This window comes from Vitis vinifera, chromosome 12 (assembly GCF_030704535.1).
Source record: "Vitis vinifera cultivar Pinot Noir 40024 chromosome 12, ASM3070453v1".
In the NCBI taxonomy this organism is placed as follows: Eukaryota; Viridiplantae; Streptophyta; class Magnoliopsida; order Vitales; family Vitaceae; genus Vitis; species Vitis vinifera.
Window position 1 is genome coordinate 6304746 of NC_081816.1, and position 17574 is coordinate 6322319.

At 39.3% G+C, this 17574-nt stretch overlaps 3 protein-coding genes across 5 annotated transcripts; 2 read left to right on the top strand and 1 right to left on the bottom strand.

The window, feature by feature from the left end:
- Nucleotides 1-787: 787 nt before the first annotated feature.
- LOC100261876 (glucan endo-1,3-beta-glucosidase 12) lies at nucleotides 788-3732 on the top strand. 2 transcript variants are annotated; one of them, XM_002274792.4, is made up of 3 exons: nucleotides 788-1545; nucleotides 1688-3010; nucleotides 3497-3732. In XM_002274792.4, the coding sequence occupies exons 1-3, from the start codon at nucleotides 1488-1490 to the stop codon at nucleotides 3529-3531; spliced, it is 1416 nt and encodes a 471-aa protein (XP_002274828.1). In that variant the 5' UTR covers nucleotides 788-1487; the 3' UTR covers nucleotides 3532-3732. The 2 variants fall into 2 exon arrangements, with proteins under 2 accessions (XP_002274828.1, XP_059596968.1); XM_059740985.1 differs by having other exon boundaries at nucleotides 1688-3732.
- Nucleotides 3733-7481: 3749 nt separating this feature from the next.
- Nucleotides 7482-10058, top strand: LOC100246581 (clathrin coat assembly protein AP180). The gene has a single exon (XM_002271201.4). The coding sequence runs from the start codon at nucleotides 7884-7886 to the stop codon at nucleotides 9657-9659; it is 1776 nt and encodes a 591-aa protein (XP_002271237.1). The 5' UTR covers nucleotides 7482-7883; the 3' UTR covers nucleotides 9660-10058.
- A 4009-nt stretch (nucleotides 10059-14067) lies between these two features.
- Nucleotides 14068-17212, bottom strand: LOC100263717 (protein CELLULOSE SYNTHASE INTERACTIVE 1). 2 transcript variants are annotated; one of them, XM_010658935.3, is made up of 2 exons: nucleotides 14860-17212; nucleotides 14068-14497 (listed from the first exon to the last, which is right to left on the bottom strand). In XM_010658935.3, the coding sequence occupies exon 1, from the start codon at nucleotides 16598-16600 to the stop codon at nucleotides 14891-14893; it is 1710 nt and encodes a 569-aa protein (XP_010657237.1). In that variant the 5' UTR covers nucleotides 16601-17212; the 3' UTR covers nucleotides 14068-14497; nucleotides 14860-14890. The 2 variants fall into 2 exon arrangements, with proteins under 2 accessions (XP_010657237.1, XP_059597151.1); XM_059741168.1 differs by having other exon boundaries at nucleotides 14068-14500.
- Between the last annotated feature and the right edge of the window lie 362 nt (nucleotides 17213-17574).

A 17574-nucleotide genomic window follows, 5' to 3' on the forward strand; every position in this document is an offset into this window, starting at 1 on the left:
AAAAGAACAAAAATATTTTTTTAATTTTTTATTATTGAAAAATATCAAAAATATATATGTATATATAATTAAAATTATTAAAAATTTATACATTTTAAAATTATTTAAATTTTATATCGGTGAGTTAAAATAAATTAAATGAGTTTGAAATAATATATAAAATTACTTTATTAATTTTAAATTTATTTTTTTATTTTCTTTCCTTAACTTATCATCACTAGTTTATTTTATCTTAAAGTTTTCATAAACCAAATAAAGCTTAAATCTACTTTTTACTTGTCTTTATTTTTTTTTTCCTTTTTGCTTTTCCTCTTTATTTTTTTTTTCCCCATTTTTCTCAAAATTTCTCCTGCACCAAACATAACCTATAAATTCTCATATATTACTTCTTTTTCTACTTTAATCGGAACTAAAATTGAAACCAAAATTATAATTTTTACAAGTAATATTAATATAAAAAACGATTTATTAAATATAAAACAATTTATTATATAAATCAAAATAAAACTTCTACAACAAACAATATTTTTCTAACTTTCACATTTAATTATTTTTCAAATAATATTTTTTTTCACAAAATTACCCTCTAAAACCAATATAAAAATTCTTAATTAAACTTTAAAAAACCTTTAATTTCTCAAAAATCAATTCATTTTTATGTTAATTTTTCTTTTTTAGTATTTAAAAATCAGCTAAACAAGTAAATGAATTTTTAAAGAACTTCAACAAAAAAGAAAAAAGAAAAAAGAAAAAAGGACGTAAGCGTAATTTCGACACTTGCTTTATCATAAAGATGTGATGTATCATGTATGTTAAACAAGAAAAACGGAGACGTTACTGTGTTAGACTAAGAAACGACGTCGTTTAGTTTGTCGACAGGCACATCTCCTGAAGAAGGGCAAGTCGTCCCCGGCTCTGAGGTACAATTATGAGCATTTACTCCTAAATCCAGTTCAACACGCCCGTTGAGTGTCGCGGCCAACGTTCGAAAATGGGTAAAACCACATCACCACACGTAATTTCAACCCACACATTTAATTCACATCATAAAAGGTAATAAAGCTGGATCTGATCTAATGTACCGCACTACCCTCACACTCAATAAGACTGACTTACAGCATCCGTTGAGTTTGTGTCAGGCTACGTGGAGGGCAGGATGGGAATGTGCAGAATGAAAAATCGTCGGGGCGAGGGTAGAAAGAGCACAAAACGGTCGAGTTTGTGGGGGCCACGTTGAAGGGAGTTTGGGGGTGTGGTCCTTTTCCCTTTTTTTTTTTGTTTTGTCAATGCTGCAGACTGGTGGGGCCTACGCCCACCATCTCGATCTCGGCAACGGATTCTCTTTCCTCCATAAGAGGCCTGTCTCTGTCCCTCTCATCTCCTCAGTCACTCACTTCTACTCTCTTCTTCTCTGAGGACAAGGTTTTCTCTCTCTCTCTCTCTCTCTCTCTCTCTGTCTAAGGCTCTCCTTTTCTCTGAAACGGAGCATGGAGCGTCGAGCATTGCATTCCTTCCTCTTGGTTATTTCGATCTTTGCATTTGCAGGTAAAGTGAGAAATTTGCATAAGCTCTGTTGGTTTTTGGGAAATGCTGAACAAAAGAGCAGTTCAAGCATTTTATTTCCCCGGAAAATGGTTAGAGGTTGTCTATTTTCTGAGTTTTTTATGTTTCCATGGTGCATTTGCAGATGCGGGTTCAATTGGAGTGAACTATGGGCGAATCGCCAACAATCTGCCATCAGCAGTGAAGGTGGTACAGCTTCTGAAATCGCAGGGCATAGAGCGAGTCAAGGTCTTCGACACCGACCCGGCGGTCCTGAAGGCCCTTGGCGAATCCGGCATCAAAGTCACCGTGGACTTGCCCAATGAGCTCCTCATCTCCGCTGCCAAGCGCCAGTCATTTGCCAACACATGGGTCCAGAAGAACGTCGCCGATTACTTCCCAGCCACAAAAATCGAAGCCATTGCCGTCGGAAATGAAGTGTTCGTGGACCCACACAACACCACCCTCTCCCTCGTACCCGCCCTGAAGAACATTCATAAAGCTTTGGTCAAATACAATCTCCATTCCCATATCAAAGTCTCATCTCCCGTAGCTCTCAGCGCCCTCCAATCCTCCTACCCATCCTCAGCCGGCTCATTCCGGCAAGAACTCATCGAACCCGTGTTCAAACCCATGTTGGAGTTTCTCCGCCAAACTGGCTCTTACCTCATGGTCAATGCCTACCCCTTCTTCGCTTACGAAGCCAACTCTGACGTCATCTCTCTCGACTACGCTCTCTTCAGGGAAAACCCGGGCGTGGTCGATGCGGGTAATGGGTTGCGCTACTTCAACCTTTTCGATGCCCAAATCGACGCCGTTTTTGCAGCCATGTCCGCTCTCAAGTACAACGACATCAAAATGGTCGTCACCGAAACAGGCTGGCCCTCCAAAGGCGACGAGAACGAGATAGGCGCGAGTGTCGCCAACGCCGCCGCCTACAACGGCAACCTCGTCCGCCGAATCCTCACCGGCGGCGGCACGCCACTGAGACCCAAGGCCGATCTCGTTGTCTTCTTGTTCGCGCTCTTCAATGAGAACAAAAAGCCAGGTCCTTCTTCTGAGAGAAACTATGGGCTCTTCTACCCTAGTGAAGAGAAGGTTTATAACATTCCATTTACAGTCGAGGGCTTGAAGAACTACCGGGACATCCAGTCTCCGGTGACCGGCGGCGTGAGGGTGTCAACGCCGGTGACCAGGGGCGGAAGTGTGTCGCCGAGCTCGTCGGGGCAGACATGGTGCGTGGCGAACGGCGAAACGGGGAAGGAGAAGCTGCAAGCGGCTTTAGACTATGCCTGTGGTGAGGGACAAGCTGATTGCCATCCGATCCAGCCCGGTGCCACGTGTTACGATCCTAACACCCTTGAGGCCCACGCTTCGTTCGCCTTTAATAGCTATTATCAGAAGAAGGGTCGTGTGATTGGCACGTGCGATTTTCAAGGGGCGGCCTACGTTGTCACGCAAGCACCAAGTGCGTACTCTTATCTTACTCTTCTCTCTTCCCTCTCCCGCGCCCCCCTCCCCCCTTCTCTTTCACTCATTCACAATACATGGTCCGTGTTGGACGAATACCTAAGGCGTAATGCGCCCCAGTAGCCCTGGGTCCGAGTGGTGCGCGCCAGGTTAGAGAAGTGTCAGACGAAAGCACGTGATTGGCTTTGATGTGACAACCTGTCCTTCAAATCTGATATGGCGTATGTTTTCCGGGCCTGAGTATTTTGCCCTGCTTTTGATGGGCCGCAATCTCGGACCAAATTGGCCCGTTATTTGCGGACCTCAATTTGATGATAAGTAGGGCACTCAAGTGTTGCACTGTCACAAGTAGATTTACGAATTTATTTTATTTTAGATCAACCACGTGGCACTAATTCATTGGACACTTGTTGTGTGGATGTGTTTTATTTGACCAAGTCATATTTTGTTTATCTAACTAAAGAAATTGGTTTGTTTTTTGCAGGGTTTGGGAAGTGTGAGTTCCCGACTGGATACTGAAGAGAAAGAGACTGGAGTGGTTGAGTGATAAAAGGCTTTGGTTTTTCCAATTTTTGGGGGTCCAACTATGTATTTATTTTGGAGTAGTTGGAGGGTTGGTTTTTAGAATATTGTTTTGACTGTGATATGTCTATAAGTAAATTTTAGGTGTGTTATTGTAGTTGACGCTTTCTAATCTTAACTTCAATCTGTTTCTTCCAACTTGTCTTGTGCTTTGAAAACTGTTCTCTGATTTTGTAAAACAAAAATTGGTTTGATTTTCAAACGTGTTTTCCAACTTTTTTTGTTCCACATCATGAAAATTGTTGCCAAACGTACCCATAATAATCCTTTCAAAAATATTATAAAAATAGTTTTTTGAAAACTATTTTAAAAATCGATGCTAGACAATAGAAGTGTTTTTTTGAAAACAATTCTAAAAAATTGTTTTTGTATATAGTTTTCAAATACCATTCTTTGTGAAATATTTTTTATATTGTTAAATAAATTGTCTGGAGCGTGCTATTTTTAATTTTGTTTTTTTACACATGTTTCAAAAATAATTTTCTAAAAGCACTTCAAAAAATAAAATTATTTTTTATTTGGGTTTTAATCTAAAAATGATAATTATTTTCGAAAAGAATTATCATCAAACATGCCTTAATGTTACGAGGGACGTTTTAGAATTATCAAAATGATGAGATTCTCAAGAATCAAACAAGAGCCGAAGTCCTCATAATCTCACTTTTTCTTGAGGGGGGGGGGGAGGATGATGGTGGGGGGGAGGACGGGGATGATGGGATAAGCCGAATCCTAACGAGGTAAAGGGTAGGGTGAGAAAGGTAGGTCCTACTTAGATAATTCGAAAGTGATCAAAGGGCATGCCCAAAAGCTTCCTTGGATGCTTTGATCTGTGGCTTCTTTTTTTGCTTAGTCAATGGATGAAAAGAATATCCAAACTACTTTTGGGGATTTTGGGCTCTACAAGTCTATTTTTTGTACTATAAATTTCATCTATTTAAAGTGTTTTCATGTGACCCCCACTTGGAAGAATCTAAAATTTAGTGAAAATGAAAAAAAAAAAAAAAATCACATTCAGTCATATAATAATAATAAAAAAGATGTTATACATGTATTTTATTATATATATAGATAAATTTTGAGGTGATGTTTGTTTCTTAACTTAATAAAAAAAAATTAAAATATTTGATTTTTTTTTATTCAACTAAAATTAAACATATATTAAAATGAATTTGTTATTAATAGGTTCTGTTTAATTATATTAGTTGATATCTTGATAGTACTTTTAGCTTAATTAAAAAAAATTATATTTTTTAGTAGTTGTTGGTATGAAGAAAAATGAGCAAATGCTGGAGTGGAATGAGGGAAGCGTAGGTTGCGAGTGTCTTGGTACAGTTTAAGGGTATTTTTGAAATTTCAATACTTGAAGGTTAGTATAAATGTCATTTTTTTTTTCATGTAACTCTAATTTTGATATAGTGAAAGTCTTTTTCCCTAGTCTCATGAACATAAGCAATCTGTCGAACCACATTAAATCTGTATATTTTATTTTTCTTTAATTTCTTCACTATGAATCGTTGCAAGAAAATCAATACTGTGTTTGTTTTTTGGCTGAATAAGAAAAACCAAATGTTTTTTCATTTTTTTTATTTAGTTAAAAGTAACATATTGATATCAACTAACATTAAGTGAATTTATTGATAACAAGTTTATTTATGTTGGTTGATATCAACAAATTAATTTTAACTAAATAAAAAAACCAAATATTTTTACTTTTTCTATTCAGTCGAAAAACAAACATCATAAAACTTTTTTTTATTCAATAAAAAAACTTATATTTTAAAACAAAATTTAATATTCACATATTTAAATTTAATTATATAAGAACTTAAATTTCTTGACAGTTAAAAACATGATGCAAATCAATTGCCCCTTGTAAAACCTCTCACACCAAATCACAATATTCAATCACATCAAATCACAATATTCAACCTTCTTCAAATTTTTCCTAGAATTATTCTTTGCATCTATCACATGATAAAACATGCATTTATATGATTGTAACCCATATGAAAAGGATTTGATAGAAAAGTGCCAAAAGTGTATTTTATTTTATTTTATTTTATTTTTCAACACAAAGTTGAAACCTCCATGTGCTTTGGACCCACCACCTCACATACATTTAATTAATCAAAACAATATATTTACCCATTTTAGTTTAATTCATTTACTTTTTGCTTTTGGGTTGGACTATGAGTGTGCAAAGCTCAGGAGGCTCCACTTAAAAAAATGGTACTCATGACCAATGGAACCACTGTTTATTTGTAAAATTGTGAAGCCTTGGAGCTTAGTATATGGTAGTACTACTATAGCTTTTTTGGTTCACATTTGGCCCCATGTGCTATGTACATTGCTTCATTTAATATGTCACATATAAAATGTAATTGGGATGGAAACAAATTGTACACCCATGCCCCTTGTGCTAGAGAGATTTGGGTAAAACTTAATGGTTTTTACTTAATAAATAAAATTATTTTATAGTTTATTACTTGAAATTTATTAAGTGATTTTATTTCAAGTATTAAGATTATTTGATAATTTTTTTTTTTGAATTATCAAATTTACATATTTATGCTTGTTAATTTTAATGAATATTTAAGGAAAATTCTATAATACCATCAGAGATATATGATGAAATTTAAACCCTTGGATGAAGGCATAAAAAGATTAAAAGTATAAAAAAATTATAATTAAATTTGAAAAATAACATGTTTTTTTTTTATATAAATATCCTTTAATATTTTCATTATTTATATCTAAGTTAAAAAAAAGCAAGTTATTTCTACATGAAAAGAAAAAAAACGAGAATGTTTTTATTAAAAATAAATATTTTATATTAAAAAAATAGAATGTTAGATTTATAAATTGGGAATGATTTCATTAATATCAATCAAATAATAAAGTTATAAATATATGAAATGATATTTCTAAGACATAAGATCGTATACAAACAAACGAGATCAAAATACGAAAAAAGTTGTATTAGAAAACCAAACAATAAGATGCAAGTGTATTCACTAATTGATTTCTTGACCTACGGGAGCACGGGGCAAACCGCAATCCCTTTACATGGTCTTACAACTTTGCAGAGACTTGTATTTTTGGTAAACAGTCACCCGGTTTGATTATTGCGACCCATCGATGAAGTAGAGAAAAAGCCATGTGCTATGATATAAATAATTTAAGAGCAATGTGTGGATAGCAATGCAAAGACAAGTGCAGTGTGTACATATGTTGGAGTCTCTCGTGGCTTAGATCCAACAGAGATTCTCTTTGCCTCCCTCTTTCACCCCTACTGCATATTCACATGCTCCACTATTGAACCAACTTTTAGTCTTTTAGTGCGTACTTATTGTATTGTTGTCCATTTCTGTGTATGCTTACAAAAGCTTCCTATCTACAATTATTTATGCCTTGTGGGGCATACCATCATTCTAGTTAGGCAAATATTGGTAAATATTTTCACTAATTTTTATTTATTTAATGTAGGCAAATATTTCACTATGTAGCAATATTTCAACATAAAAACAATGAAGAATTTGAAAATTTATTAATTTCAAAATATTTTGATTTTTTTTTAAAAAAAATTCATTTATATATATATATATATATATATTTTCTTTTCTTGAACCAAATATTGCCTTAACAAACAAACTTTTCTTCTATCTTTGCTTCATTTAGATTAGGATTGGATGAGAGGGTATTTTGACATGAAAATTGCAATTGGTAGAAGTCAAGCCCAAAAGTTATCATGGGCCATACTGGTTATTCAGGCCTATAAGGAATATCATATTATTAAAGCAAGCCCAATTACCATGAGGATGGGGTGGGCCCCCAAAACGCCCTCAGGAGCTGGTAACCACTTCTCCACAATGTTGAGCCCACCACTTTCCAATCCAGATTCAGCCCATGACAGATGTGAGCCCAAAAGAGCCACAACAACATTCAAAACGGTTTTAACGACTTTGTCAACAAGAAATGGTCTTTGGAGATATGGGACTCGAGGCCTCTCCATCCATTACTCTCTCACCCCCCAAAATTAGGCGAACATCTGTTCAAAAAACCACCTCCCACTCTTCAAATCAAAATTTTCCCGGAAAATCCACCTCAATTTTCCCCCAAACACCTCCCTACTCCGGAAAATCCAAAAAATCTGCTTATCCCCAAAACAAAAGCCAACCCATATAGGCATTTCTGCCATTGATTAAACGTCAAGAAACAAAAGAAACCAGGCACAAACACAGTGAATTAACTCTTCAATCTCCTTCACCGAGCTCTTGGGCCGATCCGCGATGCCGAGCAAGCTGAGGAAGGCAATCGGTGCAGTGAAAGATCAAACGAGCATTGGCATCGCAAAGGTTTCCAACAATGCCTCCAGTCTTGACGTTGCAGTGCTCAAGACCACCAGCCATGATGAAGTCCCTCTTGATGATAGATACGTAAATGAAGTTCTTCAACTCATCTCTACCAACAAGGCCTATGCTGCGGCCTGTGCCCAGGCCATCGCCAAGCGAATAGGCCGCACCCGGAATTGGATTGTGGCCCTTAAGTCCCTCATGCTGGTTCTTCGAATTTTCCAAGATGGTGACCCCTACTTCCCTAGAGATGTCCTGCATGTCATGAAGCGCGGGGCGAGGATACTGAACCTTACTAACTTCCGGGATGACTCGAATTCCAGTCCGTGGGACTACACTGCATTTGTTCGGACGTTTGCATTGTATCTGGATGAGCGACTGGACTGCTTCCTCACCGGGAAGCTTCAGCGGAGGTTTGCCCGCGATGAAACGGAAAAGAGACATGGCGGTCGGAAGTTGAATCCACCAGTCCGGGACATGAAGCCGGGGATGCTGATCGATAGGATTACCAATTGGCAGCGGTTGCTGGATAGGGCGGTTGCCACCAGACCAACTGGTCCTGCCAAGACTAATAAGTTGGTGCAGGTGACTCTATATGCAGTTGTGCAAGAGAGCTTTGATCTTTACCGGGACATCTCTGATGGGCTAGCGCTTCTTCTTGATAGCTTCTTCCATTTGCAGTACCAGTCCTGTGTTAATGCCTTCCAGGCTTGTGTCAAGGCATCGAAACAGTTTGAAGAGCTGTCTGGCTTCTACTCTTTGTGTAAGAGCATTGGAGTTGGGAGGACTTCTGAGTATCCGAGCGTGCAGAAGATATCTGATGAGCTCATTGAAACGTTGCAGGAGTTCTTGAAAGATCAAGCTCCTTTTCCATCAAATGGGCGGGCACCGGCCTCACATTTGCTCCTGCCAGCACCGCCGAAGAACGCCGGGGCGAGTTCTGAGCACGGGGAGGCCGATCAATTGGAAGTATCAGAGCCGACTGAGAGGTTTTCAGGTTATTCCACTTCATTAGAGGACTTGGTAAGTGTGGTTGATCTCGGAATGAGCCCCTCCATCTTCGCTGATCAGGAGGGTGGTTTTGAGCCGTCTGAGAAACAATCACAGCAAGGCGACTTCGCAAATTTCTACGACAATGGCTCAGTCCCTTCCCTATCCGTGGAGCAAAGATCCTATTCAGCTCCAGATGATCTTGTATCGTTCTACGAAGACTGGCCAGAACAGCCAAAAGAAGAAGAAAAAGAAAAAGAAAAAGAGGCCTCATCTTCAGCTGAAGCAGACTTGTGGGAGATTGTCTTGGTGGAGACTGCAAACCAAGTAACACAGCCATCTCACGACCTCTCCAATAGCTTCCAAAACCCGTCTCCCATGGACGATTTCTTCAACCAGACTGCAGTTCCTGATCAGAACACCAACCCATTTCTACAAGATTTGGACGAAACGCCTGTCATTGCTGCTGCTGCTACCACCACAAGTTTCTTCCCAATGTCCCCAACCTTTCATGCAACTCCAACCTTTTCCGCGCAGAATCTGAACGACACGGAAGTTGCTGTGCAGGATTCGGATGACCCCTTTGCAGCATACCCCACTGCAATGAGCAATGAACAAATATTTAATGGGCTAGATAATCAACAGAATGTGCTGCATGAACAGAAGTTGTGGTTGGAGCAGCAGAATAAGATTATAGCCAAGGTACATAGCTTAGATTCATGAATCTAAAACGTGGGGTTTTGTAAATTGTAGTGTGATTATGTGTAGTCCTGGTAAATTCAGCAGAGAAAAAAAAAATGAAACTTGGCAATTCTAGGATTCTAAATATTCGCTGAGGTGGATGACTACCTAATCTCTTGCCAATCAAGCACCCAGATAGTCCACATCATCTCTCCTTTTTCCCACCAGGAGAAGGTTCAATCTTAATTACAGGAATATGTTGGGTAGTAGATTTTGGGCATTAAATTGTGATATTCATGAGCACACCTCCTTAGTGCTAATGAGTTTCAAGGTGTAGTTTATCTCATGTCCTTAGCGGGCCAATTCAAACATAAGTTCAAGAGGAATGCCCCACAGCATATGCCATGGTCTATATGGTTCGTGGGTGCCCTTGGAAGTAACTAGTCGATTAGTAGGGGAGAACATTGCGAACATTTGATCCCCCGACTTAGCCAAATGGGTCAAAGTAAGTAGTCCAAAACATTGGGCTGTATAAGTTCCCAAAGATGCAGTAGGATAAAATAACAAGTAATAATACAAAAGGTTTCAACTCTTAGTTACAATATGAGCGACACCATAACATTTGTGTCCTTTTCGTTTGAGCATATCAATAACCTAGGAGGTCTTCTAGTTTGTCACAAGAATGCAATTGAGAATCAGAATGGGTCAATTGGTCCTAAAACAAAAGAGAAACTCTTCCTTAACATTGCTAGGGGTGACAATTATCCTACTTATATCTTGGAAGTTGCATAAAAGATTCAAATCATAAACAATATTTGGATGTTGAAGTAGTGGAATGAATTTGCATATGCAAGGCGTGACAAATGTTAGGAATCCTATGTAACAATTAGGTAGTATGTGTGCTTTAATTTGGTCGCTCACACCATGCTAGTAATTAATGTAGATGGATTGGTCCATAACCATATGGGTTGCATTTATTCTTCTTTAAATCCTCTATCTACCAAATGCTCTTTGAGACCATAGAAATGTCAAATTGAATCTCAATTCATGTCTAAGAAGACAATTCATGGTTCTTGGTGTAATAAGTTAGGCCACAATTGTGCAACATGTGCTAATCTACTACCTTGAATAACAAGTGCTACTTGACTTATGGTTGTTTATGGTGTCTTGTTTCGACTAAAGGGGGTGTAATTGAATTTACAATGACTGGTGTCAAACTTCATACTGTTAGATTTCAATTTTAGTATCCCAAGAGTATTGGGTATCATCTCTTCATAGGGATTTTTATGATATTGGTTTCGAAGGCAAAAGAATTGGGTTGTGCTTATTAGACCCAAGTTTGGTTTATCCCATGTTTTGATGATAATAAAATTAAGTTTGGATTTAACATTTTATAATTAGTGGATAGGCATGAACATTTGGTTGGAGTCAGAAATCAAGAAGAATGATATCAAGAGAAAGTTTATCAAAATCAATCTTTAGGATTTGTATTGCAAGATTATAAGTGCATAAAGTTAGAATGAATTTCATATATTTATTTTAACACCTAAATTCAACCCAATGCCTAAATTGGTTTTATATTTTTGTAATTTGGATGAATTTTTTTTGTGCAAAAAGTTGTCCTCTATATGGATATATTCCTTCAAATAGTTTTTCAAAATATTAAGGAATTTACCTAGTCAAGTTTCCTTAAGATTTTTGTGACATAAATTATAAAATTTTCTAAAACTAAAGCCATAGGGACCGATTGATAACTCGGTCAACTAGTCTAGGATGTTTTAAAGGTCTTGTGTCTCCAATAGCCACCAATTGAACTAAAACCTCAATTCAAGGTTGATCATTTAAACCTATATCGGAGCTTAGTGGCGAGTTTGACCCTTCAACTCCTACTTAAATGCTTAATGCTTCATTTACGGATGAGACAAAACTTTCAAATCTTTGATGAAATATCCTTTGAGTCTTAAAGGAGTATTTTGAGTGTAATTTAAGCAACAATCTTGCATATATTTATTTCGTGTATTCTTGATTTTATTTTCATTTATATTCCTTGAGTTAAAAATTGTGAATTACAAGTTTGTATTAAAAATTCATTTATTGGAATCCTTACGAGAGAAAAAAACTTACGAAAGGAATATTCAAGAGTAAACCATCACTAAAAAAAAGTTAAATGATGGTCATTATTAATGCACACGCCATTGGGCTCTATCGTGTAGCCTACTGGATCTGGCCATCGTGGCTTGTAGGCCTTAAGCATTCGGACCAGACTTATGGAAATGGGCCAAGCCTTGGCGGGTGGGGGCTTGAGGGATTGGGGTCGGTCCCTCTAGGCTTATTCCTGTCCCGAACCCACATAATGAAGTCATAAACCATGTACTTCTTTATTCCGTGGTATAATATATTCCACTTCAACATTACAAACTTGGAAATGGGTGTGTTTTGTGAAAGCAAATTGATCAGCGCTGAAAAGCGGAGAAAAAGTTTTATGTTGAATTGCAATTAGCAGAATCCCTGGATTGTTTGACTTCTCTCCCTTTGAGAGAAAAGCGAGTGGAAAAGGGCAACAAAGCGCATGCAATAAGAGAAAAAAAAAATTGGAGTTTTCCCTTTCCCAGAACAAAAGAAGCACTTTATGTCCAAATCACTCTAAATATTAAAAGCACCTCACAAGACTGTAAGTCTATAACTAACAAATGAACGGCTGTGGTAAGTGTAGGTGTATCTGGTTTGGTACACATGCAATCATGTGGTAATGCATACAGACCTCAAAGCGAGTCCTATTTTAAGGTAAAAGAACCGCATACACATTTGGGCATAGTTTCATGGGCGATGATGAACGAATACAATGATGGGGTGGGATCCAATGGGTCCTACACATGCCACGTGTAAGTTAAAAAAGACGAATTGATGGCCAGAACTCTTGCCAAGTGCCACGTGCCAGTTGAAGATGGCCTAGAATTCAGCTTTCAATATTCAAGAGCTGGACTGCCATTGGTCAGATTGGTTGGCAATTGGTGTGAAACATCACTTTCTGGATTTTTGGCGTTTCCCAAAACGTATATTCATCAGGTGCTTCAAAAAAATAAAAACAATTGCCGAACGGTGATTTTAGGATAGAATAAAAAGATATGGAACTGCTTGTGAAAAAATTTGAAATGTTTAGCGCACAAGGTTAGGGATGCTGTTGAAATGGAATCACCTGCTACGATGATGAAGGCTGAAATTTAGGATGACCAAGCCTTCAAATTTGAAGAACAAAACAAAATTTGCCAATGACCCACCAATCTTAAAAGCTATGAGACATTTGCCTCTCGTGATTCCAAAAGAAGAGTAAATAAAATAAAAACAACGCAAAACAAACAAATTATTGGTCACTAGATCTCATAAGAGTTAAGTGCCGGTTTGGAGCAGGTGGGGATGATGGGATGGGATGGGACGGGGATAAGAAGCCTCTATCCTCTATCCTCTATTGGGATTTGGTAGTATAGACAAGAAAGCAATAAACAAAGGGCACCAGGGGAAATGTGTTTTCTGATATCGGTTCAATGTAAGCTTCAAGCATAGGCGGGAAAGGGGAAGGAAAAGAGGAGCATAAATACAAAGTAATAATGACATGAGAGAGGGAGAGAGAAGGGGTGGGTTGTGACTTGTGAAGCTTTACAGGTTGTTGGATACAGTGGCTTTAAAGGGATATCACGGGAAAATATGAGCAGAAAAAGTCAGAGAATAGGCACTTCTCTTTTACCAGGCATTAGATGCATTTGCGGTAGGGAAAGAGGAATTGAGGTGGAAGCGGGCAGAGGCCTCCATGTGAACCTGTGCCTACCAAGTAGACGATAAAAATAAAAAATGGGCCACCCAGCCAGATACAATGCCGGTGTGTCATCAGTCATCACTAATAAAATGAACCTGTACTCTACTCTTTCCCCATGTGAGGTCGCTGTAAACTTCTTACTCGGGACCCCCATCCCTAGTTCCCTTTCTTCCCTACATCTGCGCCGAGCCTTCCTCCATTCCCCCTTTGCTTTTCCACCCTTTCCCAGATTCTCAAATATCATATGGGTCCTCTTCCCACATCCTCACTGGATCCCATCTCCACTCTCCCCACTATCTTCGTCTTTCTTCTTTCTTCTTCCATAAGCCTCGACCACGAAATGATCAAACACTCCTCCAAACATCAACACCTTCCATTCAATCATGGGGCGACCCACTCTCCACAGCCCACACTCCCCCATCACGAAATCTGATAAAAGGCCATTCAGCCCTTCACTTTACAATTAGGGATTATTAATTTCAAACAACAACTGCTACCTCCCAAAGCCGTGGGCCAGCAACGCTCAAATCAATCAATATCTGGATCCCCATTGCCCATAACACACCAACCCGACCAGACAAAATAAAGAATCACAGGCAGAAATGATATAACAAAATCCACACTAATCAAAGTAAAAAATGAAGCACACTAAAACGGTTACACACTTTCCAACTAGACTACTCAGTGTACATTACATATATAGGAACAAAGACTCCCGGGATGTACATTATCAAGCAGAGGTGATAATCCGAACATTTCGAATTTAAAAAAAAAAACGAAATAATACTAGTAATAACAGACATCATCAATTCCCTCTTACACTCTTGCAGCTTTCATGAGTGAATGAATTAAAATTAAATTAAAAAAGAAAAAAAGAAAAAGAAAAGAAGAAACAAGGATACTCCCTAAAAACCGCATCCATGCCGTTGTGATATATAATATTAAATGATATTTTAAGTTTAATTAATTAAAGCGTATACGAAGTGTGTGTTTGTTGGTTGCTCAGTCCTCAGTCCAGGAAAACTAGTTCCCTCTTCGACAGTTAGAAAATCCAAACGGACTCCTCCTCCTCCTGTATATTTTAATGATGACAAAAATTCAAATGTCAGCAAAATCTTAAAAATTAACCCTAAAATATGAAGAAAAATAAAAAGTACAAGTCTGACGTGTCCCACGTGTTATCTAGTCAGTATCAAGACTGTTCAACGAATCCAACGGTTAAAGATTAAGCAAGAACTAAAAGGGATATTAGAATTAGACGATAATGGTGGGACCCACAGCTCATTTAGGTGACGGTGTGGACAGATGGGAGTGGCTATGGATAAGGGTAGTATTGTCTTTTGGAGATGAAGATAGTTATAGTACGCGCCACCGCATGTTAAAGTAGCTGAATGTACACTTGGCACAGTTTGATTCGTTCTGGAATCTTACCTTTGCTGGTCGGGGTTAGTTGCTTTGCTGGTTATTCCCTCCAAGTCCTGCTGAAGATGCTCTTCAGCCGATTTCCGACCAGTCTTTGCAACGCCTTTCTGGCTCCGGGGACCTCCGTTTCGGCGAGCCTCTGCAACAGAGGGTAAGCCCCGGCGGCTACCAACCTCTTACGACAACCCTGACTCCCTCCGGCCAGAGTCGCGGCGACGACCGCCACAAGAAACTTTTTACATACTAGTTCACTCTTAGGATCCAGCATCTGCATCAACCTCATCACACTCTTCTCATCCCTAACCAACTCTTTTCGATTTGATCGAACGGCCAGCAATGAAACGAGTGCCTGCGCCGCCACCTCCTGCAATCCCACAGGCTTCGACGACTCCATTAGCTTCACCAGAGAAGCCAAACAACTGGCAATGGCGCGTTTGTTCCCGTCGCTTATGGACAGATGAGCGAGCAGAGAGGCAGCGCTGTGCTGTAGAATAATGTTTCCGTGCTTGATCAACTCTGAGAGTTGGATGATGAAAGCGGTTGATGAGGACAAGGATCTGGATATGGAATCGGAGGCTGAGAGTGAGATGAGCGTTCGGAGGACGTGTTCTAACGCTTCCGAACTTGATGAGTCATGAAGCAATTGCATCAATCGCAGCAATCCTCTTTCTTGTATTATCAGAGCTCTAAAATACTCACCGGAAGAGGCGAGGATCGCTATACAGTTCGCAGCCTTTTCTTGGGCTGGCCCGCTGCCGGAAGCCAGTAATTGGACTAGTATCGGAACAGCTCCTTCCTCCCCCAACGAGTTTCTAATATCTTCCACGACAGCTACGTTTCTAAGGGCACCAACAGCGTGCGTCTGCGTCGACGAAGTAGCAGATCGGCACGCTTCGATCAATATCGAGACACCGCCGTATGCAGAAACCGCCCACGCATTTTCCGGATCGGCAGTGATAGCCTCCACGGCAATTGCCGCCTTCTCCTTCAGTGTCACCGATCCTGTTTCAAGTATTCTCAACAAAGGCCCCAAGCCGCCTTCTTCGAAAACGCATTTTATAGATTGATCGCTGGCAGACGCCAGTACAGAAATCGCCGTAACCGCTTGTTCTCGAATACAGGGATGATTATTCATATCAAGCAAATGCACCAAATACGCAATGTTACCTTCCTTCGCCACCGTAACTGGAGCTTTTTCATCATCTGCCAGAAGCTGAAGCAGCGACTCCAAAGCTTTCTTCTTGAACTCGATGCCTCCGATTTGTAATCTCGTGAAAAGATCTCTAACAAAGAACCCTAAATCCTCCTTGGCCGAACCAGGACCAGGCTGCGAAAGAACAATCGCATTCGATTGGCGGAGGACACCGGATCTGAGGAGTAAGTCGAGGTCATGAAGCTGTTTCGAGAGTGAAGCGGAGGCCATGTCGAGGTCGCTCTGCATGAGAAGCTTCCCGCCGGCGTATGCCGAGTCGGCGCATTGATCAGAGAGCGACTTGAGGCGCTGGAGAGTGGATACAAGACTCGGAATGAGGGTTTGGAAAAGAGGATTTTCGGACCAGTGGGGCGAATCGGAGATTTCAACGATAGAGGACTGCAGACTTGAGAGCTTAGAGCGGAGGACTTGCCACCGTCCGATGAAGGACTTGACGGAAAGAGACGAAAGGAGGAGGAAAGAGAGGAGTTGGGTGATGACTTCCAGGGTGGGTTTGGACGTGGACGACGGCGACGCCGGCCCGGCGCTGGGATGCATTTGGCCTCGAGCCCAGGCTAGCACAGGGGCGAGCAGGCGTCGAGCTCAACCTCAACCTCAATCTCAGTCACAGGCGTCGAATGCATGAGAGGAAGACAGATGCCTGAGATTGCTTGAAGAGAAAGGAAAGAGGAATGGGAATGAGGGTTTGGAGAGAGGGGTCTCTGACAGGAGAATGGAGAAAAGCGAAGATATCGAGGAAGCTTAGACGAAAGAGAGAGAAGCGTGAGCGTGGAGGGAACCGGTGGACCTTGACTCTGAGATGTCTCGGGACGTGTTGTTTGCGCGGGACGTTCTACGCAATGGACGGTACGTGATTTATCTTCTCCTTTTAGACCTATTTGCTAACACGTGAATGTGCGTGTCCGTGGACTCGTGGAGTCACGACTCACAACACAACACTCCCTTCCCCCAACCGTTCGTAAGGTGTGACCTCAAACCTAACTAGTCCGGCCATTCATTTTTAATATTTAAGAAAAAGATTCATTCTTGATTCTTCCACTGTTCCACATGTTAATTCATTAATTACTTGATATTAAAGTGTATCTGCCATTGTAATTGTGTAGTTCATGTACATTCTATGTAAGATTTATATTATTAACTATATATATATTTATATATATATCTTATATAATTTTAATATAAAATATTGCTCATGCTCTTATAAAGCTTACTCATCGAGCGTTGGATAAGGTTTTTAATAGAAAATATAAATGATTATTTAATTATTTTTAAATTTTTATAATTCAATATTTTAAAAAGAAAAAAAAATAATAATATTAACTTATTTATAAAATATAATAATTATATTTCCAAATATAAATTTTAAAATTATTTATAAATTTTAAGTATAAAATTAAATGTGACAGCCCAACGTGACATCATATTAGTTATTTAAGCCTAGGACAGATCTTGGAATAGCACCTTTTCCCCCACAAGGATGAAAATATCGGTAATCACAGATATATCGGTAA